The 27,433-nt window shown below is 33.4% G+C and overlaps 3 protein-coding genes across 6 annotated transcripts; 2 read left to right on the top strand and 1 right to left on the bottom strand.

The window, feature by feature from the left end:
• On the bottom strand, positions 2,546-4,292 carry LOC107645294 (histone H3.3). The gene is made up of 4 exons (XM_016349285.1): positions 3,995-4,292; positions 3,619-3,695; positions 3,411-3,501; positions 2,546-2,964 (listed from the first exon to the last, which is right to left on the bottom strand). Exons 1-4 carry the CDS (start codon positions 4,064-4,066, stop codon positions 2,794-2,796), a joined length of 411 nt encoding a protein of 136 aa, XP_016204771.1. The 5' UTR covers positions 4,067-4,292; the 3' UTR covers positions 2,546-2,793.
• On the top strand, positions 5,657-8,711 carry LOC107645292. 3 transcript variants are annotated; one of them, XM_021103635.1, is made up of 4 exons: positions 5,657-6,112; positions 6,238-6,922; positions 6,999-8,045; positions 8,143-8,711. In XM_021103635.1, exons 2-4 carry the CDS (start codon positions 6,269-6,271, stop codon positions 8,416-8,418), a joined length of 1,977 nt encoding a protein of 658 aa, XP_020959294.1. In that variant the 5' UTR covers positions 5,657-6,112; positions 6,238-6,268; the 3' UTR covers positions 8,419-8,711. The 3 variants fall into 3 exon arrangements, with proteins under 3 accessions (XP_020959294.1, XP_016204770.1, XP_016204769.1); XM_016349284.2 differs by having other exon boundaries at positions 5,657-6,172; XM_016349283.2 differs by lacking the exon at positions 5,657-6,112 and having other exon boundaries at positions 6,186-6,922.
• Positions 11,938-14,754, top strand: LOC107646222. 2 transcript variants are annotated; one of them, XM_021103633.1, is made up of 5 exons: positions 11,938-12,440; positions 12,527-13,705; positions 13,803-13,970; positions 14,059-14,206; positions 14,403-14,754. In XM_021103633.1, the coding sequence occupies exons 1-5, from the start codon at positions 11,961-11,963 to the stop codon at positions 14,432-14,434; spliced, it is 2,007 nt and encodes a 668-aa protein (XP_020959292.1). In that variant the 5' UTR covers positions 11,938-11,960; the 3' UTR covers positions 14,435-14,754. The 2 variants fall into 2 exon arrangements, with proteins under 2 accessions (XP_020959292.1, XP_020959291.1); XM_021103632.1 differs by lacking the exon at positions 14,403-14,754 and having other exon boundaries at positions 14,059-14,318.

The raw sequence follows: 27,433 nt of genomic DNA, 5'->3' as shown, positions 1-27,433 counted from the left end.
CACATTGGTATATAAATAATTTTAATCATTGATCTTAATTATAAAAAATATTTAAAATATATAATTAAGATCAATAGTTAAAACTCATTGAAACACCGGTGTTAGGGTTGAAAGTGAGTCAAATCAGCTCATGAGCCAGTTCGAGTTCGACTTGTTAATAGCTTGATAAGCTGAGTTCGTGAGCTGATGAGCCGAGTTTGAGCCTCGAATTGAGCTCGTAAATTAAATGAGTCGAGTTTGAACTTGAAAAAAATTCAATTTATTAGCTCGTGAAATGGCTCAATTATATATATATACACACAAATCCTATATACATTTAGTTTATACTTTTAATATATATATATACATATAAAATAGTAATATAGTTATGTGTAAATTTTAATTTAGCTCCCCTTAAAATTTTAATTTTAGTCTTTTTATATTAAAAAAATAAACTTTGGCCATTTCCTAAATTTTATCCTAGCTCCGCTCCTGATTATAGATTATATTCCTATTATTTAAACTAGCTCGTGAGTTCTAATCGGCTCATGAATTTTTGGTGAGTCAAGTTTGAGTCTAAGAAATAGGTTCAATTATTAATGAATTAAGTCGTGAACCGAGCTAAATTTTTGTGAGCCGAACTTGAGTTTAGTCTAACTCGACTCAACTCACTTCCAACCCTAACCGGTGTAAAGCTATTCAGTGAACTTAATAATGTTCTGTGCACTCTGATATTCCATATGACAATACAGCGTAGAAACAAGAAGATTTGCTAAAGTGCATGATACATTGTATTTTGGTACAAGTGTATATTAGTTTAGTTTATGTTCATAGAGTCATAGGGAGTACATTTGTTATGAGGCTAGTAATATCTTGGATCAGAGTCTTGTTTGTTTGGACAAGTATGACATTTTTATCTTCTATGGCATGTAGTGAGAGTCACGGGTCAAATAACTCTCATCTTTTATAATTTTTTTCCTATATAAAATTTAATTCACGGGACATTTGGGATCATAGATTTCACGGGCGCAGTTAATGGCAATTTGCATCCATCTTATTATTAAGGTTGCAGCGTTAGGAGAGTATAAAATTAGTTTTATATAGAAAAAATAAAATAGAATGAAAATTTTATAAGATTAGACTCATCTTATATTTTCTGAATTAGTTTTTCTTCAAAATTTCTCCAATAATCGAGAGCTCTTCAAAGTGGCTTAATACTTATTTTAATATGCTTCTTTATTTATTTGATTGCAAGTTAAAAATTACTTTTACTTACTTTTTACTAAAATAAATGAAACGCATTATTGCATTAAGCACTTATTTTAAAAATCTTAAAAATCAAACTTCTATGTAACAATCAATATAATAGATATTTTAGCTAAAAGCCTAAAAGACAACTTCAAAATAATCTATTGAGTTTGTAATATAAAAAAAAAGTATAATTACAATAGATATAAAATAATTTTTTATGTTATTTACTACTTTTAATTTCTGTTTCTGTTATTGATTAAAATTAAGAGATGTAAATATAATTTTTTTTTGTACTGAAATAATTTTTTAAATTGCTAATGAGATGCAATTATGCAAACAATAAAGAGTAGATCTTCTCAATTTTTTTCTTAATTGTTTTACCAAGTATGATCTCTCATCATACACTTCTTAAATGAAACCAAAAAAAAAAAAAAAATTAAATGGTAAAAGATTATACTTGATAAAATAATTGGTTAGAAATATTGAGAATCTTTTCTTCAAACAATGACCATGCAGCTTATTTTTCCCATCTCGCTTGAAAATACTTCCTAGAATGGTAACGCTAGAATTTATATATTTTCCCCATATTCTATATAAATAACCCCCATTCTATTACTAGACCGCTCATCTAACTAAAGAAGCTCTTTCAACACCAATTGATTCTCATCCATATTCCGTTGAATCACTTAATAGTCCCTTTTAATTTATTACAAGACCTAGGATTCAATGCCACTAGGATCAACTCTTCCTAGCCTTCCCATATATATACAGCGTTTTTCAAGTAATTCATTCCACATCATGATTTTGCCAACCGAACAATTTCATGCCATTAACCCAATTTAGAAAGTTTTTGGTCTGATCAGCTCATTTTCCAAAGCCATTTCTTCAATGGATTCCCTATTTTTTTCTGGGCCAACATAACCATCAACTAGTTTCAAGCCATTAACAAACGGGTTAATATTAAAGCAGGAGTACCCAAACACAATAACCGGCCATGACCAAAGAAAAGAAAACACAATAACCAGAAGCAAAAACAGACCCTTCCCCCAAATGTAGTGGCGTGTGGTTTTCAAACATGCTTATGGGTTTAGGGTTTTCAAACACGCTTATAGAGACAGACCCTTCCCCCAAAATAAGAGAGCGGGAAGACCCAAATCCAAACCCTAAACCCTAAACCCGCTGGTAAAAAAAAAAAGAAAAAACAAATAATGCTCGCCCTTGGTTACTAGAAGCACATTAATTCACAAATCCCACCATCATTGCAGTCATGCTGAAAAAGGAATTCTACCGAAGTTCATATCACACACCCAACACATTCAGAAACCGTATCAAAGTCAATATTAAGAGCTAAATCCAAAATAAACTGTCAGTAATCATATCATTCCATTAGTAGTATCTTTCTATGATCTACTATACCATAACCAAAATAATCCTTCTAAAGACATCAATTGAAACCTAAAAAGTTGTCAAGAACTATACAATGACATAGGAAACTTGAACAATACTAAACTTAGTAAACACAAGGTGTATTCCAAAAGGATCAAGAGCATGAAATCAATCAGCCTAAGCGCGTTCACCACGGATGCGGCGAGCAAGCTGAATGTCTTTGGGCATTATAGTGACCCTCTTGGCATGGATGGCACACAAGTTGGTGTCCTCAAACAAACCAACCAAGTAGGCTTCAGCAGCTTCCTGGAGAGCAAGGACAGCATGGCTCTGGAACCTCAAATCAGTCTGCAAACAAAATAAATCAATCAATAAATAGGAATAATCATTACATATTTTACAGCAAATAAATAACCCAACGCACCAGGACTAAGAACTACAAAAAATTCATAAAAGAACTATTCCTATGCAACCTCATGTTGTAAGTCGGACTACTGAAATTAATAAATAGGGAGCCTACCTGAATAGCAATATTATTTTGTCCAAAATCCTCAAATAAAAAATTTAACTCCCCCCATTAGAATATAAGGCTCATATATTGTTTCAATTCAGAAATTTAAAACTGACAATTTTATGTTTCGTTTATGGAGGAACTCTTTCGTTCATTTCATAAGGTAATTTATAAACCCCAAACTAAATATGACTTCATGTAGAGTGTTTATAAACAGAAATTGTGGACAATAATAAAAGAATTAAGAATACAGAAAGAATATCCCAATATAACAATCATATACCTTGAAATCCTGAGCAATTTCACGGACAAGACGCTGGAAGGGAAGCTTGCGGATCAACAGCTCAGTGCTCTTTTGGTACTTTCGGATCTCACTGAAAATTTCCGGCAAAAATTTACAACAAAATCATGACAAAATAAACATATAAATGAATGGAAGGTAGACAATAACAATTAGGGGAAAAAAGGTAAGATAAGCAACAATCGTCTACCGCAAGGCAACAGTTCCAGGACGATAACGATGAGGCTTCTTGACTCCTCCTGTTGTAGGAGCAGATTTCCTTGCAGCCTATACAAATCATATAAAATCTTTTAATATAAATTAATTATATCCAATCCACTAAAACAGAAAACCTAGGTGTCAAATTCGAATTTCTCAGCATCTATTAAATATTTCAAATAATCCGAGAATCAAATTCCAGAAACCCTAACTTCAGCTCATATAAACAAATTCTCGTATAGAAAAGATAAAATTCAATAAAAAAATAAAGCAGTATTAACTGAAAACCCTAAACTTCAAACAGATCTAAGGAATAATAAGCAAAAAACAAACGAGAACATGTGTAAAGAAACCCTAAGGGAACGAACCTTGGTGGCGAGTTGCTTCCTAGGGGCCTTGCCACCGGTGGATTTGCGAGCAGTTTGCTTCGTACGAGCCATGGAATCAGAGAGAACAGCGAAAAGGAAGAATCGCAGAGAAAAAGAAAATCTGAGAGAATGAGATCTTTATTGAGTTGCAAGAAAGAGAAAAACGGTTATCGTTTGTTATTTATATATGGAGAGAGAAGAAGAAGAGGTTTATAGGTCGGTTTAGTTTTTGAGGGAGAGAACGTGGACTTTGAAGTTTGAAGACTTCAACGGGACTTACTTGTTCTGGTTTGTTAGGATTTGAATTCAAAAACACAAGTTTGTTTATCCGTGTGCTTGCTTCTAGTTGGTTAGAGATTACACTAGAGGATTGCCAGCGTGGATAAGTGTGTTTCTTTCTTCTTTTATTTTTGGTCCAAAGTGTGTTTCTTTCTGCATTTATGTTTTTTCGCTTTTTTTTTTAGTAGAGCTCAATATTTGGGCCTTTGAGATGGGTATCTTTATTGGGAGTTTCTATCTGGAAATCCATTACGGAAAAAAAAAAAAAAGAAAGGAGAATAATAATAATAATAATAATAATAATAATAATAATAATAAATTCTTAAATCCCAAAAATAAGAAAACAAAATGATTTTATGCATCATGAAATTCGATCTACATTCTCATTGAACGGTAATAAATGGAGTTTGAGGTAAACAAATTAACACTTTTTAACCTTAAAAGAAGCCCTATTTTAATTTATTTATCGATGAGCTAAACACACATTTAGAAAAATAAAAAGAAAAGACATAGAAACTAACCAATAAAATAAAGAGTAATTACTTGAATAATTAAGTTCACGAACATTTTTTAGTGAAGGATTAATAGGTGCATGAAAAAATTGAAATAGGGAAAAATTACTATGGATAAATAAGTTAGGTCTTTCCATCATTTTTTCGGTTATTTACGTAATTATTATGCACACATCTTATATCATAAAATAGACACCTCTAAAACATATTACTTCAGCACAAAAAAACTTTTTTTAACAGGTTAATTGGGATATCACTCTTAAACAAGATATTCTTTTATAAAAAGAAAAAAAAAAAAACTAAATAAAAATTAGTCTAAGGAAAATGTCCTAATAGAGTTAGCATGAAAATGTAAAATAACATAAAATAGAAGAGAAAAAATATTAAAATAAATAACATTTTAATTGCATATTATAGTCAAAACATTGCTAACTTAAAATATGTCGTTTCTGTTGAAAAAATGTTATATCATGACCAAACAAAAAATAAGTAATTTTGGGGAATAAAACATTTGATGTATCATAATTTTAAATTTGCAAATAAGTCATTTTTTTTATCTTATTCAAATTTTAAATTTTATAATTTAAAAAATAAAAAATATATTAAAAGGGGGACGGGAGGAATGTAGAATTTACAAATCTAGTTCCAATTCATTAGGAACCATGAGAAATTTTGACAATATGTACAATTGAATTTTAAATTTAGTTCAATATAAGGGAAAAAAAATTCAAACACTTATTTTAAAAAATTAACCATTCTAATCCTAATTTATTAAAATAATCATACGACTACCTAGTAAAATGACTATCCATCATTTATTAATTGTATATACTTAAATTAATCAAACAAAATTAAACATCTACATCTAAATTTATCAATTAATGTATATACCTTAAAAACGAAAGAAGAGTGAAATCCAAGAAAGACAAGTTAGCTGGAAACCTCAGCAACACCATAAAACAAAACATTTGCCTTCTTGATATCTTGAATCTGATGTACCAGCCTTTCCGCCACTTATCTTTGCCTCTCCGCAAAATCTCCTCCCTTCAGAATTGTCAATCCGAATGCACGAAGATCGAGTGGATCCCGATAAGGTCCATAACGAATCCCGATACCATCAATCCAACGAGAGTTAGCGAATGGCTGTGGCAGCAGCAACACCCATTCGACGGGTGTTGCATCGGCAAAGGAGAGGCACGGGTGTGGTTGCAGATGGATCCGTCTCCGCTTACGGATGAACACGTGCATGAGGACTGGCTTCGGTGGTGTCGGCAGTCTCCTCCGGTGGCGGCGGCACGGTCGGCATGGAAGGGGTGGAATGATAAAAGTGAGAGTGCAGTGGCAGGAGAGAGAAAAAATATCTTACGGTTAATTAGAGTTAGCATAGGTAGTGTAAATGAATGTTTCTCTTCTCGGATTCCTAATCGTATCATTCCACGCTGCCATGAACAGCCATGATCAGGAATTGTTGAACCTGGAAACGATGCTGTCAATCCCACTGAAGAAGACTGATCCGGTGGAGCTGTACCTGCCGTTACGTAGGTTGGTAGCCTCAAAATACTCGGAGAACGATGCACAAAAAGTTGAAAGCGTTCTCGAAACCCTAAACAAATGCCGCAGGGACATGGTGGAGCCTAGAGGGGACCTCTCCCTTCCCATGCAACGTGACTGCCTCCTCCACTACTTCAAATGCCTTTCCATGGTTGAGACACTCATCACCTCTATCTCCTTCGACGCCGACCCCATTATCTTTGTCTGGTACGACGCCTTCAACCCTAACCATCAGGATGGGGTCTCCTCACAGCGCAGCGCCATCCAATTGGAGAAGGCTGCTGTTATCTTCAACCTTGGAGCCATCTGCAGCCAGATTGCTGCCTCTTGCGACCGTACCACTGCCCTTGGCCGTCACCTTGCAATGGAAGCCTTCAAAGTTGCCGCCAATTTCTTCTTCAAACTCTGGAAGGATTTTGCCAAGGACCTGGTCTCCGCCACCCTCGATTTGACTTTCCTCTTCGTGGAGTTTCTGCACAACCTCTTCTCCGCTCAGGCTTCCGAGCTCAAATTACGGGAACAACTCAACAACAAAGACGGCAGTTACCGTCTACGAGAACACCGATGTGCCCTAGCGTTTAGATCGGTCAGTCTTCACTCTTGATTGATTTTACATTTATTTTTCACTCTGATGATGATGAATTGATGATGATGATGTGTAGGTTTATGAGCTTTATCGTAGAGCATATGAACTGATACCTACTGATTCGGCTGCACGGAACCATGTCAACTCTTTTGACCAAACCTGGGTAACTCATCTTTACCAGAAGGTGACATTCTTTGAGGCGGAGGCTCGTCAGAGGCATTCATCCATCCTACCCAAATCCAAGCGACCTTTACCTCAAGAATACTCCTCAAGGGTCAAATCTTGTGCTCTTGATCATGATGCAGAAAGTGTCACTGAGATATTAGTTAGAGGGATTTGCTCGAGGAAAACCCAGCTATACGTCATACAAACCCAACTGTACGTTGATCTCATCCTCTCCGAGTACAATCCTTTTAAGATTATGAAGGATGGAAAGCTGGTGGCTTACCCTTGGGATATGCCTCCTCCTTATCCAACAGATTCGGCAATCCTCTCATCTTCGTTGTCTTCTTCATCTTTGTCGGATATTCTTGGACTCATTCCTTTGAAGAAGACTGAGCCCTTGAATCTCTACGAGTCCCTGCGCAGTTACTTTGTCCTCAAATGCTCTGAGAGCGTGGCAAACAGAGTAGAAGGCCTTCTCCAAATGCTACACAAATTGCGCAATGAGATGCAGCGTGATGACCTTTCGCTACCCCTTCGCCGTGAATGCCTCATCCTTTATTTCAAATACCTTTGCATGATTGAGCCTGTCTTCCCTATGAATGCCTCACCCAACCCACCTATCTTTGTTTGGTACAATGCCATCAACCCTCAACAGCACTCTTCTCAGCATAACATCCATTTGGAGAAGGCCTCTGTTCTCTTCAACCTGGGATCCCTCTGCACCCACATTGCTCTCTCCTGCGATTTCACCACCATCCATGGCTTTCGCCTTGCCACGGACGCCTTAAATGAAGCTTCACGTTGGTTCTCTCGACTGACCGCGTCTGATTCTCGCATGGCATCTGGCACGATTGACTTGTCAGAACACTACATCAGGATGATAGACTTTCAGCTTCCCGACTTGAAATCAAAGTTTCCTCGTCCCCAATCTGATGAATCATCATCACGTAGATATGCTGTATGTATAGTCATCTACTCTTTCAGTTGATCTTTTCTTAGTATAATTGATTGATATCCATCTTGATTTGTTAAATTGTTTGATTGAGATGATGCAGGCCTACTCAGCTTATAATCCGATGACATATGAGCTTTTAGCTTATGATCCAAGTGATGTCACTGAACAATTCATTTTAGGATATTGTAAGGCTTACTCCATGCTTCAAGAGTTATGTGAAGGACCATTGGTATGGGAAGTACCACCATGCTTGGACCTTCTCTCTGAGGTTAGCCCTATCAAGATTAAGGATGGAAATCTTGTGGCTAATGCAACCTTAGAGGCACCAAATTCGGCATTGGAGAACATGAGCTTGCAGGAGACGACACTACAGTAACATTACCGTAGAGAGAAGCTTTAGGACTTAACTTTTTTACTTTGTTGGTTGATGCTAGAACTTTGATCTCCTAGTTATTGCGGGTTATTGTTGCATATCGGTAAACTGAACTTATTCAGTGTTTCCAATTTTCGTCAATGCCTAATAATTTTAAACAAGCAAATAATATTGTTTCATTTAGAATGAACTTCTGCTTTGGAAAGATGTGAATGAACTTGTTTCCTCTTCAGAAAAGGATATCATCGACCAACTATATGTGAGCATGTTATGATGCCATTGCTTTGTTCTAAGTATGTTGGTGCTGGAGTATGCATCACATAAATGTAATAGTTGCTCCAGCATTGTTTGTTTCATTGTTTAGTTTTTGTTTCTTTCAGTACTACACTCTGACTAAGTTTACTGTTGAAAAAAAATGGGTTTTGCTAGTAACAAGAGTTTCTATGATACTGTGGTTAATTATGGCATGAGAAAGTTAATGACTAGGGAGATCTTAATACAGTGCTTTGATATTTTGTTAGGTGCATGTTTTGGTGTCTAGAAAATTCCTTGAATCAATTGAGAAGCTTGTTATTAGCCAACGTCCTGTGTTTTTGGTAAACAATGTGATTTTGGTCTTCTTAAGTCTGATCATTCTGTGTTCCCTCATGGTACTGGATTTTTTTCCTCCCCTATTTCGGTTAATTTGTTGAAAAGAAAAAAAAATGAAGTATTAGAATTTAGAACAATGGTTTAAATGGAACAGATTATTTAGAACAATGGTTTAGTATTATAATTTAAAAAAAAAAACTACTTTATTATAATGAACAATTTATTACAATTTGTATATTAAGATAATGATCTTGGTATATTTTAGTTTATATTAGATGACATTATGAAATTGATTTTTATTTTGGACGCATAGAAATTAATGTTCTTATATTTCCCAATCATTTATCTCCTAAAACATTTTTGGTTGCACATTAATATAAAAGTCATGGTTATTTTATGATTTCTGTAATTATAATTAAACTTAGGTATTAGAAAGTAGACAAGAGTAAGAGTAAGAGTAAGAGGAGAAAAAATTATTCATCTCAATTAATTAAAAAGGATTTACCTCAGTTTAACAAGCAAATATTTTTTTTATTAATCCTTGCAAATTGTACTTCTAATTCTAATAGAGGAAAAATGAAACATGAAATCTCATGAGACAATAATAAAAGCTAACTTTGATATAGAAACTATTTTATATGACCGTTCAATCATGTTTGTTCTTTTAAATAATTATTCATATGTTGATTGTAAAAATAGTTACTTTTACTAATATGACGATATATAATTAGATGCACATAAAATTTATTTATACTGTTAGCGTGTTAAAATTAAATTCCATAATAATTAATAAGATATGGAAAATAAATTAAAAAGCAAAAAATCGAAAGTGGAACCTCAAATTACAAGTAGTTTTGGCCTTCATTTTTGGATTATAGTATTACAACAACATTAAGTGAGGAGGAAGAACATCATCGTCAAACTGAAGTTATTGAAATCTCAATATGCTGTCTCAAGAAGTTCCCTGCACATTTGTTACTTCTTGATCCATTTTGTTGATAACTTCGTTTCTTTCTTGATGATCCATGAGTTGAGAACGGTTAGCCCCGCTCTACTCCCAGCAAAGGATTTCCACTTTCCAAGAGGAAGACTTAGCAATTGCTTTGCCACATGCAGGCGCCCGGCACTGGTTTTTGCAGTGAAAAACATTTCTCTTAATAAAGCTTCCCGGGTCACAGCTTGAGCACCATCTAAAGAGTTCTTGTACAATAAACTAGAAAGCTCAACTGCATTAAGTTTCTTTGTTATCTCCCTAACTTCATCCCTTTCAGTATCTAGCTGCCTCTGTGCAGCTTCCATTGCCTCCACCTCTGCAGTATAATCATTACCAGAGCTCAATATGTCAATTATGCGAACTGCCTCCCGAAGTCCACTCATCATAGCACCACCAACAGTATCAGGGTGTTCTTTGCATGTTGCTTCACCAGAAAAAAACAAACAGTTATCAACTGGCCTCCCTAATAGATCATAGTCTTCTCCTGATGCTCCAATGGCAACATAAGAGTAAGCACCATAGCTAAAAGGATCTCTACCCCAATCTGTTACAACATGGGCAACAGGATCTGGAACTGAAGTTTCCCCAAAAAGTTTACGAAGAACCTTCAATGCATGTTCAACATGATCAGAAGAGCTCAAATTTTGACCATCTATGGCTGCCTTACCAACAACTAATGCTATAAGGACAGGAGCGCCAACTGTCTTCCTGACATTCCAGAACATAAACCTCTCTCCTCAGCTGTTGCTCCAAAGTAATCCACAGCATCATCCCAAAATACACTTGGAAATTCCAAAACCACTTTATTGAGAACTCCATAACCAAGACGCTGAACAGCAGAATATTTCCACTCAGGCAAAGGGGGAGAAAATTGTATGGTTTCTGCCTTCAAACAGCCTAGTGGAACAGTGATGAGAACAGCATCCCCAAAGAACTCACTGCCATCTGATGTGGAAACTTTTACTTTACTGCAGCATCTGACATTTTAGTCTGACATTAGTGCAACGGAGAAGTTAGAAATTATTGCTTCTTATAAACGTGATTTTATGAACAAAATCCCTTATGCATTTGTAGAGAAGAAATTTAGCCAAACAAAAAAGTGAAGCTTTCAAGAAGCTCTAACGTGCTTTTTTCCTTCAAACGTGTTTACCAAACACACCCTATATAACCCTGGAAAAAGGATTTCGTCATTTCCCACCATTAAATAAGCACAAACACAGTTTCTGGATTAGGTTGTTTTGTGTTTGTAGCAATTTAGAATCCAAATCTACGCAGATTTTTTCCTTTAAAAGAAAGTGAGTTTTCTCCACCAAAAAGAAAAAATAATTGAAAAATGCACTGAAAATGATTAGATTATTAAATACAAAATATGGATCCAAATATTCGTAGGGTAAGGGAGCTAAGGAAATGAAAATTGATAGCTGCATAACACGTTGACAAACTTACACATTGGTCGAGAAATGTGTAGACATCCCTAGTAAGAGATGAACGAGTACTTTTATCCTCAGATTGAGTATCACTAACTCCACATTCAGCAAGAGGCAAAACACGCGTAACATCTCTACTCCAAAGACTTAAGATCTGATTTCTGCAATGCATTAAATTCAGAGATTAAATTCCACACTACGATTCTCCATTGGACCAGCTGCATGGGCTCTCAGCCCAGCTGATACAGCAACTACTGCAACACTTTCAGAATCTTCAGCAGCATGGTTTTCATTAAGAGCTTGATCATTTGTTAATGTTAGAGAATCATTAGAATCAATTTAGATCAATTAATATATAGATATTAATTGATTTAAATTGATATTAATTGATCTAAATTGATTTTAATGATTCTCTAACAGTTAAATTCTCCCAATCAGCATCACCCTCATAAGTTATATCTCCATGCTTATGCATTTTAGCCTTTCGCACAGCACGAATTTTAATGGAGCGTAGAGCGGACCTCTCCCTTCCCATGCAACGTGACTGCCTCATCCACTACTTCAAATGCCTTTCCATGGTTGAGCCACTCTTCACCTCTATCTCTTCCGACGCCGATCCCATTCTCTTTGTCTGGTACGACGCCTTCAACCCTGATCATCAAGATGGGGTCTCCTCACAGCTTAACGGCATCGAATTGGAGAAGGCCGCTGTTCTCTTCAACCTCGGAGCCATCTACAGCCAGATTGCTGCCTCTTGCGACCGTACCACCGCCCTTGGCCGTCACCTTGCAATCGAAGCCTTCAAAGTTGCCGCCAATTTCTTCCGCAAACTCCTGCAATTTTTTGCCAAGCACGTGGTCTCCGCCACCCTCGATTTAACTTTCCTCTTCGCCGAGTTTCTGCACCTCCTCTTCTCCGCTCAGGCTTCCGAGCTCGAATTACACGAACTCCTCAACAAAAACGACGCCAGTTACGCTTTCCAACAACACCGATGTGCCCTAGCGTTTAGATCGGTCAGTCTTCACTCTTGATTGATGATTTTACACTTATTTTTCATTCTAATGATGATGAATTGATGATGATGATGATGATGATGTAGGTTTATGAGCTTTATCGTAGAGCGTATGTAACGATAAAGAATGATTCGGCTGCACGGAAACATTTCCGCTCTTTTGACCGAACCTGGTTAACTCATCTTAAAGAGAAGGTGCCATTCTTATACGCGGAGGTTCGTCAGAGGGAATCATCCATCCTACCCCAATCCGACCGATCTCATGCTTGTTCAACGGTCGAATCTTGTGCTCTTGATCATGATGCAGAATGTGTCACTGAGATATTAGTTAGAGGGATTTGCTCGACGAAAACCCAGCCATTCGAAATACAAACCCGAATGTACGTTGACCTCATCCTCTCCGAGTACAATCCTTTCAAGATTATGAAGGATGGAAAGTTGGTGGCTTACCCATGGGATATGCCTCCTCCTTATCCAACAGATTCGGCGATCCTCTCATCTTCGTTGTCTTCTTCATCTTTGTCGGATATTCTTGGATTCTTTCCTTTGAAGAAGACTGAGCCGTTGAATCTCTATGAGTCTCTTGAAAAGTTGGCTTACCCATGGGATTTGCCTCCTCCTCCTCCTTATCCAACAGATTCGGCGATCCTCTCATCTTCGTTGTCTTCTTCATCTTTGTCGGATATTCTTAAATTCCTTCCTTTGAAGAAGACTGAGCCCTTGAATCTCTATGAGTCCCTGCGCAGTTACTTTGTCCTCAAATACTCTGAGAGCGTGGCAAACAGAGTAGAAGGCCTTCTCCAAATGCTACACAAATTGCGCAATGAGATGCAGCGTGATGACCTTTCACTACCCCTTCGCCGTGACTGCCTCATCCTTTATTTGAAATACCTTTGCATGATTGAGCCTATCTTCCCTATGAATGCCTCACCCAACCCACCTATCTTTGTTTGGTACAATGCCATCAACCCTCAACAGCACTCTTCTCAGCATAACATCCATTTGGAGAAGGCCTCTGTTCTCTTCAACCTCGGAGCCCTCTGCACCCGCATTTCTCTCTCCTGCGATTTCACCACCATCCATGGCTTTCGCCTTGCCATGGACGCCTTAAATGATGCTTCACGTTGGCTCACTCGACTGAGTTACTGTGAGTCTCGCCTGGCATCTGGCACGTTTGACTTGTCAGAACACTACACCAAGACGATAAACAATCAGTTTCGCAACTTGAAATCGATGTTTCCTCGTCCCCAATCATCACCTAGATATGTATGTATAATCATCTACTTTTTCAGTTGATCTTTTCTTAGTACAATTGATTGATGTCCATCTTGATTTGTTAAATTGTTTGATTGAGATGATGCAGGCCTACTCAGCTTATAATCCGGTCAAATGTGTGCTTTTTGCTTATGATCCAAGTGATGTCACTGAACAATTTCTTTTGGGATATTGTAAGGGTTACTCCATGATTCAAGAGGTATGTGAAAGACATTTGCCATGGGAAACACCACCATGCTTGGACCTTCTCTCTGAGGTTAGCCCTGTCAAGATTAAGGATGGAAATCTTGTGTCCAATGCAACCTTAGAGCCACCAAATATAGGGTGCTTTGATATTTTGTTAGGTACATGTTTTGGTGTCTAGGAAATTCGTTGAATCAATTGAGAAGATTGTTATTAGCCAACGTCCTGTGTGGCGAGTCGATGCTGCCCAGATTGATAAACAATGTGATTTTGGTCTTCTTATGTCTCATCATTCTGTGTTCCCTCATGGTACTGGATATTTTTTCTCCCCTATTTCGGTTAATTTGTTGAAAAGGAAAAAAAAATTAAGTATTAGAATTTTATCTTTCTAGTTTTTCTGTGTTTCCTTTTAACCACATTCTACCTAAGCATGCAAAACATAAGCATCATGTGATGAAATTTTGTGATTTTAATTATGTATGTATATATGTTTGTTCTAATTAAGGTTACTCTGTCGGGGCTACTAAATTTCATTGATGGATTGTGGTCAAGTTGTGGAGAAGAAAGAATAGTAATATGCACAACAAATCACAAAGAACGTCTTGACCCTGCATTGTTGAGACCTGGTAGAATGGACTTGCACATTCACATGTCATATTGCTCTTTCACTGCTTGCAAGACACTGGCTTCTAACTACCTAGGAATTCAGAACCACCATCATCCTATGTTTGATGACATACAAGGTTTGTTGGACAAGGTTAATGCATGCAACACCAGCTGAGGTTGCAGGAGAGTTGATGAAGAGTGAAAATGTAGACATTGCACTCAAAGGCCTCATCAACTTCCTCCAAAGCAAGTACAATACTTCCAAATAATTATAGTTATTAAACTCAAACCAGTGATTACCTCAGGAAAGTTAACATGTTATTGATAAAGCAAAACAATGGCTATAGCATGACCTCTTTAGGGTCCATTTTGGGTAAACAACTTAATTAAGCTTCTTTTGAAAAAATAGCTTAAATAATAATTAACTATTTTAAAAATTACTTATAAATAAGTTATTCTGTGTTTGGATTTTTAGTTTTAAAAGTGCTTATTTTATAAAAATATGGTAAAAGACAGTAGTATTATGAGAGAAGTCATTTTTTTTTTAACTTTTCTATAAGTTCCTAAATAACTTCTTAGAAAACTACAATTTAATTTTGAAAATTACACCAGACATTAATATTACTACTTTTCATAAATCAAAAGTTCAAAAAAGTTACTGTTAAAGCTTCCCAAACATACCCTAAATTTGCTTAATTTGACTTCTCTAAAATGAGATTTGCAAAGTAAAAATGTGATTTATTATTTTTAGATTATTTTTAAAACAATCAAATAAAAGTTTATAATCCAAAAGTAGTTATTTTTTTCTATAAATATATTTACCTCAAAAGAGATAAACCCGATTTTACTTACGAAAATATAAAAATTGATTGGAGTTTAAGGTCATGAACACATCTTTTTTAATCATTAAATATTAAAAATTTGTGTATGAAAGAAACACTTTGTATTTAACTATGCTGCACGTTAAAAAAATTAGTAACTTGTATAGTATATATATTGATATAAAATATACATATTAAAAAGAGATAAAACAAAACATTTATTTATGCACATATATAATAACTATATAATAACTTATTTTTAATGGACAGGTAACTTTTTACAATCCTTTACTATTATGTTTAAATTTTTAATATATTCAATGTTGATGGTAATTAGTGATTAAGAGAAGGGAAGTTAAATTTTAGTCATTTTTTATTGAATATTAATTTCTGTTTTTTCAAAGAAACTTTAGGAAATATTTCTATTTTTATTTCATAACAAGTCAAGAGACATTTTTTTTTTGTCTCGTAACAGGGTCAAAGATATTTTTCATTTTTGTCTCCAACGCAACAGAAACAGAATAGGAGTAGAAGAGAAAGAGAGAATCACATCCTGGTTCAGCTGCTAAGTGCAATGCAGCCTACATCTCCATCACAACAGTGATAAAATTTCACTATAATCATCAGATTACAAACACCAATTCTTCCATAGGATCTACCTAGTTCTATCTGGGATAAATCCAGATTCTATCCCCAAATTTGAACTTGACTTAGACTCCTAACAAGTTTTCAACCCCAAAGTGCTAACCCAACTTGCAAAGGAATCCTCACAGGATCATGAAACACAACAAACAAATGTACAAAGAAACTCTGAGACATCTATGGCTTTTTCACTAATATTGACTCACTGTCTTTTTTCTCTCACTGACTTTTTCTTACAAACCTCACCATGTTTGCCTTTTTTACCATGAGACACAGACATACTAAGAAAAAGAAACTAAAATGAAACTCATTGAAGGAGAAAAATTCTGTTAGCTTCGGGTAGTTATGAGAACTCTGTGTTTTCACTTTATCTCCGACTCAACCCTTGGCTGTTCACCCTTAATATAGAAGAGGAAGCTTCCAATGTTAAAACCGGTTCAACCAAGCAACTTCTTCTCCAACCAAAAAAAAGCTTCAGTTCGGACAAAGAGAAGAGAGAGGAAAAACCAAAAACCAATATACATGTACCTCTCTCAACCCTTTTCATCAAGTTCCTTCACTCTGACCCATTGATCTTGACTTTGGCTCCAAAAAAGAACTCTGGCCCATGATGAACTTCTGATCCTTGACAGCTTCATGCTTTCCATTTTTTATTCTTCGGATTCTTTCTTTTCTTGGTATGGAGGATTTTGAAGTTCTTCTTCAAAATCTTGCCTTCAATGGCAAAGATCTAACCATGCCTTGCTTCGGATCTTCCTTTTTCAAAGGCTATCATCATCTTAGCATTTTTTTCTTCCATAACTTTTTTGTTTACTTTCTCTCTGTTTTTCTTTTCTTCTTCTGATTGAAGTGATATTTAAATTTTGAATTCCATTCCACCATGTAGTAGGTAACCGTGGCTTGCTTTGAGAACATTTGGGTTCCTTCTTTTGATCATTAAATATTGGTTAGTGGGCTTGTAACATGGGCCTCTTTAGATTCTCTTTCTCTTTTAATATTCAGCCACTTGAAGTGATAATTATTATTGGACTAAATATGTTTAGTAATTAAGTTAGGCTTTCATCACTTGGATCAAGAAATAATTTTATTTTTCTTCCTGCACACTAACAAATATCTCAACCAAATAATTGGAAGCCAATAATTTAGTTTTTTAATCAATATTTAATAATATTCATCAAATTTGATACAAATTTTTCAAACTCAACAAATATGATCTGATTTGATTGGCAAAATTTGTATGCAAAAAATGTTTTAAAATATATCTATACAGTAAAAATTGAAATATAATATTAACAGGTTTAAAATATGACGGATCAACTTATTAATTAATACTCAAATTCATCGTCATAAAGCATTATAGAAGGAAAGAAGGGAGAAAGAGAGATAAGTAGTCATTCATATAAAATTCCAGCATAATAGAATTTTATGCTGATTAGAATCCTTTATTACTTTGACATGACATGCTATTGAGAATCAATAAACTAGCACATAATTTCTATCTTTAAGAAGAAAAAACTATCATATGCTAGTAATTTTTTCTTTTAATAAAAATGAATTCATCTTGCATAGGTCTAAGTCTAGTGTGTAAACACTCTAATTCCCTTTCATACTTTATCATGTATAATCACATAGTTTGGTCATTAATATTGCATTCCTCACACCCTTATGCAAGGGACAGGGTGAGAATGAAAAATGTGTTTATTAGCTCCTGCCTATCATGCTTCAATAAAACGAAGATACGTTGATAATCATGGCATGACAAAAATCAATAACTAAAAGGAAGATAGCATAAAGTATTCTAACCTGTGGAGCCAAACGTATTTTGAGTTTTGGCCTGCTTCTCCTTCCATGCAACATCAACGGTCTTGTCAACCATTGGAACATACTCAGATAAACCACTAGCATGGCTATTCTTGCCAACCAATCTTGCCTGGACAAACACAAAAGCATAGTTGTTTTTCAGATTTTTATATAGGGCTTAAAATGGGTAAAGTAGGGTTGATTTCTTTGTTAATACTCTATCTTATTTCATTCAGGTTGAAAATTTTTCAATTTTAACCATATTCGCACCTTAAAGTTAAAGTTCTAAACTTTACCCTATTCTAACTACCTCCAGAAAAAACAAATATTTCAAGCAAATATAACATTCAATCGTCCAAATTTTATATATATTAATAAAATAGAAAATAAAAAATTATGTTTAAATTAAAATTAAGGGTAAAGTACTAAATTGGTCCCCTAGGTTTGTGTGTAATTCTGTTTTGGTCCTTAAAGTTTAAAGTGTTCTATTTGAATCCAAAAAAGTTTCATTTAGCATCAATTTAGTCCCACAGTGAGGTCAAAATTAAATAATTAACAAAATGTCCTACATAACAACAGTACAATAACAAAATCGATAATCTGGAGAACAAGTACAAGTTCTAGAGGCATAAAATCAACAATTGATACATTAATACATTTATTTATTATTTTTTTATAATATAAATAAAATATTTTCTATAAAACTAAAGAAAATGATAAATAAATGTATTGATGCATCAATGGTTGATTTTGTGCCTCTGGAGCTTGTACTTGTTCTCCAGATTATCGATTTTGTTCTTGAACTGTTGTTATGTAGGACATTTTGTTAATTATTTAATTTTGACCTCATTGTGGGACTAAATTGATGCTAAATGGAACTTTTTTGGATTCAAATAGAACACTTTAAACCTTAAGGACCAAAACAGAATTACGCCCAAACTTAGGAGACCAATTTAGTACTTTACCCTAAAATTAAAAACAATAAAATCTTAAAGAAATCCAATATAAAATTACAAATAACATGATCATCAAGTTTTTAATAAAATTAAAATAACATAAACAAAGATAAATATCTTATAACATTTTTTCTAATTCTAAGTTCTTGCAACATTACTCTTCCATCAATTCAGAAAATGCATCATAATCATTATCATCATATTCCAGTTCTTACTTATTCTAATAAATTGTATAAAGGAGGTTGTGGGTTCAACTCTCACCTCCTTCACTATCTGTATAATTTTTAAAATATAAGTATTATATATTAGGAGTGTGGGTAGAGTAGGATACGGTACACCATAAATCGTAACGTACTCTATCGCAAGCAAATTCGGACCGCTCTTTATCCTATCACCAGCGGACAGGTTGGATATCCGTGAGTAAAGTATGTATTGCCAGCTCTACTTCTATATTATAAACATGACAGAATAAAATTGTAAAAATAATTTTTTTTTTCACTTTTGCTATTTTTTATTTTTTTTTGTTTTTTTTCTCTTTACGTATAATTTTATTTTGTGTTAACTTTATTTATTTAATGATAAATTATACTCATGTTAATTTTATCATATAATAGACTATTTTTTTCTTATGTATTTTGATTTGTATAGTTACTATTGATATTGCTATTTTCGTTTTCTCGAATTATTTTTTTTTTACCAATAGCCAAAGGCGGAAGCAACATTATTCCTCAACATTATTATTATTAATATAAACTTCATTATTTCTTTTCTAACATTCTTTAATATAAACTTATTTTTTATTCTTTATTATTATTAATGCTTTTTTTTCTCTAATTATAAATCTTCTTATAATAATTCTTTGATACAATATTTTTTTGTCTGATATTTTTTTTCTTGTTTTTTTTTTGTCAAAAATAATATATATAGAAAGAAAAAAAATATACAAATTAAGTTTTAAAATTTAAATTCAGATAAGATGTACAAAGAACAATTATTGAATTGAGATCTAGAACTCGTTTTGGTATATTTGAACTTTTTGTATTATTATTATTGAAAATTTCAAATACTATTATAAAATTCTAGATATTTGTTTATCTTATTATTCTTAAATTATACATTATACAGTATATTTGAAGAGTTTTATTTTCTTTAAAATAAGTGAATCATTATATATACTTTTTTGGATACATGGAGATAATAAAATTGGAGTGAGTAACAAACTTGATTATATAATAAAATACAAATTTTTAAAATTTCTAACACAATTGACAAATTTTTAATTTCAATACATTTCTACTCTACTTTTTATCTTTTATTTGATTTCTTTTTATAAATTTTTTTATTTTATTAATTATTAAAAAGAATATTAATATAATGAATAAAAATAATTTGAAAAATATATTGTTTAAAGAATAAAGACAAATAAACTCCTAACCAATTTGAATTTAGAGACAATTAGGCCCTTGCCCATTTCTAATTGTCCACATAAGGACCACCTCAACAAGCATGACGTGACAACTTAGCCTTACATCTGACACGTCAGTATTTTTCGTTCAGAGTTGACAGAAAAACACCCACAGAAACCGTATTGTGTCACGAAAATAGAGGATAGGGACCGAAGTGGATCGTTTTTATCTTAATGGATTGCGTTGTCATTCTGAGAAATGGACAAGAACTGAGTTGATAGTTCACTCTTTATTTTATAAGTGGGACCAAAAAAAAAATTAAGAGTAAAAAATCACATTTTATCCCATTAAATAAAAATTCAAAATTTAGAAGATTCAAATTAAGAGTAAAAAATCACATTTTATCCCCTTAAATAAAAATTCAAAATTTAGAAGATTCAAATTCAAACTCGACTATGCTCACTTGATCTAATATCAATGAAACTACGAGTAATAAATATAAAATTTATCTATTTTAGGTTTTTTTATTCAAGATAGTTACTTTTATTCATTGAATAAAAATTGGTCCAAAAACGGACATCACACATAATAATGGCAAACATAAAAAAGTTTCACCAATCAATTAAAATAACTATCAATTGAAGTAATACAAGAAATTGCTAAAGGCATCTTCAAGAAAAGGAAATGGAAAGGCAAAGGGCAGTGCACTCTTCTATGAACTTTCTAGCAGCATTAACAACTTCCACAAGTAACTTCCTCTTTCTTTTAAAAACATGCTCATTTATGGATTTACAAATCTGTCATGCTTGATTAGCTAGAAGTTCCTTTTTCTCCTTCAATTGTCTTCTTCTTTTGTTTTGATTTTACAATTCTTTCTACCACCGCAACGCTTATCAGTAACTAATGGGAGATGAATACCCAATAGCCTCCAAGCTTCTACTGAATCTGGAGAGATCCACAAATAATATGAGGTCAATTATTCTGCTGAGTTATACTGTGGACAGATAGGGTTAACTTAGGACATTCAAGTGTGGAGCTTTAATTTGACTGGTAATCCATTATTCATTAGCTTCCATAAGAAATTCTTTATCTTGGGTTGGCTTTCAAGATTCCATATTTCTGGCCATGTAGATTCTTTTTTGCACTGAACAGGGAGAAATTCTACTTGAGGATGATAAATTTGAAATGCAAGTTTATAACGAGATAAGACTGAATAACTTCGTTTCTTCTCCTTCAGCAGGTAATGTAATCTTCTCCTTCTACAATTTTGTGTTAATAATTACCTCTGCTATTTCTTGACTGAAATGTTCTTTTATTTTTGTTTGATTCCATTGTCTGTTTAGTAACATTAGTTTTGCAACCCATTATGGAGTGTATTCTTCAACTTATCTACTGCATCCTCCTTTCGCTTTCCTTTTGCCCCCACCAAAATTGCAGAATTACCCTCTGAATTTTTTCGAGCAGCGTTTCTGAAAGTTTGAAGCAGTTTAAGGTGTAAAGCGGTACAACAGTTGCAACGGCTTTTATTAACACCTCCCTACCACTTGATGAAAGTAAAGTCCTTTTTCAGTGTTGAAGTTTTTGTATAACCTTATCCTTTATGTAATTAAATGTTGTCCTTTTAGACTTTTGGATGACTAACAAAAATCCTAAATATTTGTCTTGATTGCCAATATGACGAACTTGGAGTATGTTAGCTAGGGAATCTCGCATATGCACTGGTGTATTTCTGCTAAAGAACACTGATGATTTATCCAAGTTGACCTTCTAACCACTAATCTCCTCATAACTCTGTAAAATCTGAATTAGTTTCCGACAATTTTCTTCAGTAGTCTTACTAAACAGTATTGAGTCATATGCAAAAAATAAGTGATTGATTTTGGGACATCGGTGATTAAGTTTCAATTCAAAAAATTCTTGTCTTTGTTCTCCTCTGTGGAGTAGATGGGAAAGTCCATTTACACAAAATAGAAAAAGGTAAGGGGAGAAGAGGTCGCCTTGTCGCATTCCTCTACATGGTTTAAAGAAATCATGAGGTTGACCATTCACAGTAACAGAATAAGAAACTATCATCACACACTCCTTAATCCAATCCACCTACTTATTACAAAAGCCTAGCTTTCTCATCATAGACCATATGAAAGATCATTCTATCCTATCATATGTTTTACTCGTATCAATCTTCAAAGCGAAATCATGACTCCCAAATTTCTTGTTCTTTAGAAAATGCATAATTTCATGTGCAATTAATATGTTGTCACTAATCAGTCTTCCTTTAACAAAAGTACTTTGTGTATCACTAATCAATATATTCATAGCAAACTGCAACCTATGCACCAAGATCTTGGATATAATTTTATAAAACACACTACTAAGGCTTATAGGTCTAATCTGCTTCGTATTACTAGCATTTGAAATTTTAGGAATTAAGTAGATATTCATGTGATTAAAAGCCATAAGTAGTTTACCTCCAGAGAAAAAATTTCTAACTGCTCTTATGACATCCTCCTTGATCACATCCCAATAAATCTGATAGAACTTAGCAGTGAGTCCATCATCCCCACATGCAGATAAGGGGTTGATAGAAAAAATTGCCGCTTTGATCTCTTTTTCTGTCACTGGTCTGACTAACCTCTGGTTAGTCACTGCATCTATTTTCTTTGAAATACCTTGAATCTCTTCGGTTGGGTCCTTTGGGTTGCTTGAGGTAAAAAGAGTCTCAAAATACTTCTGGGTTGTTTTTGCTATTTCTTCCACCTCTGTTACTGTATTCCCTTCTTCGTCCTCCAAATACTATATTCTATTTCATCTATTCCTCGCTTGAAACTTGGAGTGAAAGAATTTAGTGTTCCGATTGCCCCAATTCAGCCAATTAACTATAGATTTTTCTCGTTAATATCTCTTTTCTTAGTCTAGAGCTTCCTTTAATTCAGCCTCTATGTTTTGGATTACGGTACCATTGGCATGCTCTCCCTTTTCTACTTTTTTAGTCAAATTCCCTTTGACATTAAAAATCCTGACCTTAGAGTTAGAGAAGGAAGACATTTGCCAATCCACAAGTTTATGTCTACATTTTTTCAATTTAGTTACAAGCTGAAACATTGGTGAACCCTCCGCTCTTTCTCTCCAAACCTCCTTCACAATGGCAGTAACATCCCCCATCTCACACCATCTTTCTTGAAATTTGAGTCTTCTCTTAAACCTCCTTCTTTCGATCTTTGCACTTAATAAAATTAGTCTATGATCAAATCATGTGTCCTCCAAGTGGATAACCACAGCATCGGCCAATCATTTCTCGAAGCACTGGTTGCTAAGGCTCTATCCAGCCTCTCTTTAACAAGCTTTCCTCCGAATTGCCGACTACTCCACGTGAACTTATTCCCTTCATAAGCCAAATCAATTAAACCTCCATCATTGATGAAATCATTGAAGTTTTGTATGGAAGTACTTGATTTTGCTCTGCCACTCTCCTTCTCGTGATTTGTCTTGATTGCATTGAAATCTCCTATGATAACTAATTTATCTCCACCAATGTCCATAAGCTGTAACACTCGATTATATTGCTCAATCCTTCTCACCTCTTCCGTACTCAAGTGCACTCCTATAACCTCCCATTTTTGCTCTGCTTGTTGATCATCAGCTGTGAAATGAATGAAAAAAATTATCATGTCTGAGAATCTGAATTTGAATATTATATTTTCACACTTCCACAAGACCATCTACCAACCCAATCGGGTCCACTAAGAACATAGAATTGTATTCGACTCTCCGCAGCACACCCTCCACAATCAAGGAATTGTTCTTTATCTCGTATAAAAACAAAACCTCGGGAGAATGAGATTTAAAAATTCCTTTGATGCTGTGAACTGTTAGGAATATCATAAATTTTTTCAAATCCCAACAATTCAACATTCCCATCTTCATGTCTCTTGGGGTGCCAAATTATCGGCGGCATCCTCTCCCTTTTTAGCTAAATGTTGTTCTTCCGAGCATGGTTTTTTATTTTGTAAGTCTTCACCAGCGTCTTTAGATTGTCGCTTAAACTCCGAATTTGATTTGAAAGAATATTTCTTCCTTGCTAGATGCATATTATTCTTCCTGCCCCTTTATTACCTCCAGATTCCTCCCCTACTCCAATGAAAAAGGCATAATCCGAATTGATTTTGTGAATTTGTTTAGCTCTATTTTCATCCACCTTCTCCTTGTTTCCCAAAATATTTCGATCCTCCAATTCACCTCCATTTTCTCCCACTGTACTATAACAATTCTTTCTGCTCTGCACTTCATCTTCTTCCTCCCGCACCTGTGAATTATTAACCTGGACAGATGGATTGGCAAAACTTTTGATTAAACACATCGGTGTTGGTTTGTTTGATCTCTCTCTCCCTTCTCCAGCCTTGTTCTTCCAATTTGGGTGCTGATTTTCCTTTTGATTCCTAGCTCTCCTCCCAAGTTGTTCAGCTCGTAGCCAAGGTCCCCACTGTTCCTCTTATTGACTTTCATTCACTGAGTTCTCCAAATATTGACCGCAAGCTCTGATTTCATGCTTTACAAAGCCACAATAGTGGCAGAAGTTTTCAATTCTCTCATACTTGATCTGAGTCTTTATCACTTTGTTATTTCTACCTGCAATTTTTAAAACCCTTCTCAAAGGCTTAGTTATATCCAACAGTATTTGAATTTTGAGAATTGTTTCTTCTTTCCCTCTCATAATGAACACATAAGCATCTATAACATTTCCCATCGCTTCTCCCACCTTTCTCCCTAAACCTGCCGTCTTGTATTGCTCAGGTAGTCTCCACATATGCACCTATATGGGAACCAAAGTAAATTCTTTCTCATTAATCTCAATCTTTGCGGATCACTTCTGTAGGTTTAGAATGTCATTTTTAAACAGCTACGATGCTCCCTTCTCTATTCGAACCAGGTCAATTTCTTTTTCAAAGAAAAATTGGAATAGATTTCTCCTATGGTCCATCACCTTAAAGTCCTCTGGTTGTCTCTATAGAGCATATAGTGCCACTTTAAGAGTTTTAACACTGAATTGTCTGTTTATTATGAGTCTGCCTATCAAGTTTTCTGTGCATTTTTTCATTCCTTCCTTAATATCTTTATCCTCAAAGTGAAAAACCTGATCCCTTTCATTCTCATCTACAAAATTGTCGTAATATTAATTAGCAGCTGAAGTTGCCATGATTATCTTTAGACACTTTATGAGCAAAATTTACAAAATTAGAATTTTTTTTGCAAACTCTAGCAGAAAAAAATAACTCTAACAGCAGACAGTTTTTAATTCCTTTAGCACATTCCAAACAGTGAGTACTTACATTTATTATTAGTGAGCATAACTTAAATAAATTTAACTATTTAAGAAAATATAGACTAAAAAAATATATTAATAACTAAAAATAATCAATAAAAATAATAAATTTTAATAATTTTTATTATTTTTCAAGTATATATATATATATATATATCAAATTATCTTTAAAAAGTATTACACACGATATTTCTTCATTTCTAAGAAAATCAGCTTTCATTTTCCCTCTAATTTATAGCATAAAATGCAAAATTACAATACAATAATACACAAAATGATAATTATTCTTTCCACTTTTAATAAAAATGATAAATAATTAATTTTTTATTTAGATAAAAAAAAACCTTATTTGACCATGTATTAAATTATGTCTAAAAAATACTTGAAATTTAATGATGATAAAAGAAAAAACATAAAAAAACTGTTATTAGTTTTTGTTAAAAACATTATATATCTTTAAAATTTCTAAAATTATATTATTTTTTATATGTATTTTGATTAATAATCCTTACATTTATGTTTATGCCAACTATACTACTCTTCTCACTACATGTCAATACCACTAAAAAACTCTGCTGACATTTAAATTCTGTGGCATGCTGCTGGAGATACAACTAATAAAACTGAAGGAGTACGTAAAAAGTACGTAAAGAGTACGTAAAAATAAAACTAAATATATATAAAGTATTTGTTTAAAAAAATAGTTTAATAACAACTAATAATATAAAATAATAGATTGCTGAATAAAGTGTAGACATATCTCTCACTACATCAATGTCAATATCACCGTAGCGTATACATATCATCATCAAAAGAGCTATCATTCGAACTGTTACCCAATGCATCATCAGAAGAACTGTCATCCGAATTCGGTGGAACATCCGAACTCAAAAGTCAATGTTAATGTTCCATCTATCTAAGTATCCATAATGTTTAACAAAAGATAGATAAATGTTAATGCAGAAGAATTCATGCACAGTATCAATAAAGGTTAGTTTAATATTGATAGTAATTAATTATAATAAGAGTATATATAATGTACATAAAGAAAAAATAAAAGCGTAACATCGTGGAAGTACAATTCTGTAGGGACAACATAATTAATAAAGTATCAATATCCTCTTAAATCATTTGAGTTCATCGATGATGGAGATCTCTAATGTATTTTTTGAGAAATACATATTTAATGTTAGTTTTTTTGCAAGATTATCTAACATTAAATACGTATTTTTTAAAAATACATTAAAGATTGAATTTTGATACAATTTTTTATAAGCATGATTAAAAAGGACATATTATTATCCTTAAAATTTTGTGATTTTTCGTTAAGTATATATATTTATTTTGTAATTTTTTTTGTTAACAACTAATAATATTTTTAAAAATCACAAAAAATATATACTTAAAAAAATTACCAAATTTTAAAAATAATAATATCTCATTTTTTTTAAAATTATATTTGTAAAAAATCACATCAAAATTTGATTTTTAAAGTATTTTTTGTAAATATATATTTATTGTTAAATATTTTTGTTGCGTTTTTAAATTATTTAGAGGCATTTTTATGAATAGTAAAATTCGAATATATTTTTGTTCGTATTTAAATAATTCGAAGCTTTTGATAGTTAACTCTATTTATACATATAGGTATTAATTTCATATTATTAAATATTAAAAACTTAACTGTGATATTGTTTTTATAAATAAAATAGCATTAAATTTATGTTTTTTGTTTTTATTTTAATAACCTTGATGTAAAATTATAATTTAGATATTATTTTATTATATTAACATTTACCTCAACTTATTATAACTACGCATGACAATTCTAGAAAAGAAAACTATAATTTGCTAATAATAGCACTATATTTAGATAGTAAAAAATTAATAAAAAAGTTGCATTTGGTATCTTAACTCCCTTCATTAAAGTTAGTTTATTCTTGTTGTTAGAATAATAGTAATATTAAAATGAATTAACTATTATT

Source organism: Arachis ipaensis, chromosome B06 (assembly GCF_000816755.2).
Source record: "Arachis ipaensis cultivar K30076 chromosome B06, Araip1.1, whole genome shotgun sequence".
Classification (NCBI taxonomy): Eukaryota; Viridiplantae; Streptophyta; class Magnoliopsida; order Fabales; family Fabaceae; genus Arachis; species Arachis ipaensis.
This window is presented reverse-complemented; position numbering and strand designations above follow the sequence as displayed.

Coding starts and splice junctions, on each gene's coding strand:
- LOC107646222 (XM_021103632.1), top strand. CDS start 11,961: ATGCAACGTGACTGCCTCATCCACTACTTCAAATGCCTTTCCATGGTT. Junction 13,706..13,802: donor CCCAATCATCACCTAGATAT/GTATGTATAATC, acceptor GAGATGATGCAG/GCCTACTCAGCTTATAATCC. Junction 13,971..14,058: donor GCTTGGACCTTCTCTCTGAG/GTTAGCCCTGTC, acceptor ATATTTTGTTAG/GTACATGTTTTGGTGTCTAG.
- LOC107645294 (XM_016349285.1), bottom strand. CDS start 4,066: ATGGCTCGTACGAAGCAAACTGCTCGCAAATCCACCGGTGGCAAGGCC. Junction 3,696..3,994: donor GGAAGCAACTCGCCACCAAG/GTTCGTTCCCTT, acceptor TGATTTGTATAG/GCTGCAAGGAAATCTGCTCC. Junction 3,502..3,618: donor CCTGGAACTGTTGCCTTGCG/GTAGACGATTGT, acceptor GGAAATTTTCAG/TGAGATCCGAAAGTACCAAA.
- LOC107645292 (XM_016349283.2), top strand. CDS start 6,230: ATGAACAGCCATGATCAGGAATTGTTGAACCTGGAAACGATGCTGTCA. Junction 6,923..6,998: donor GTGCCCTAGCGTTTAGATCG/GTCAGTCTTCAC, acceptor GATGATGTGTAG/GTTTATGAGCTTTATCGTAG. Junction 8,046..8,142: donor CATCATCACGTAGATATGCT/GTATGTATAGTC, acceptor GAGATGATGCAG/GCCTACTCAGCTTATAATCC.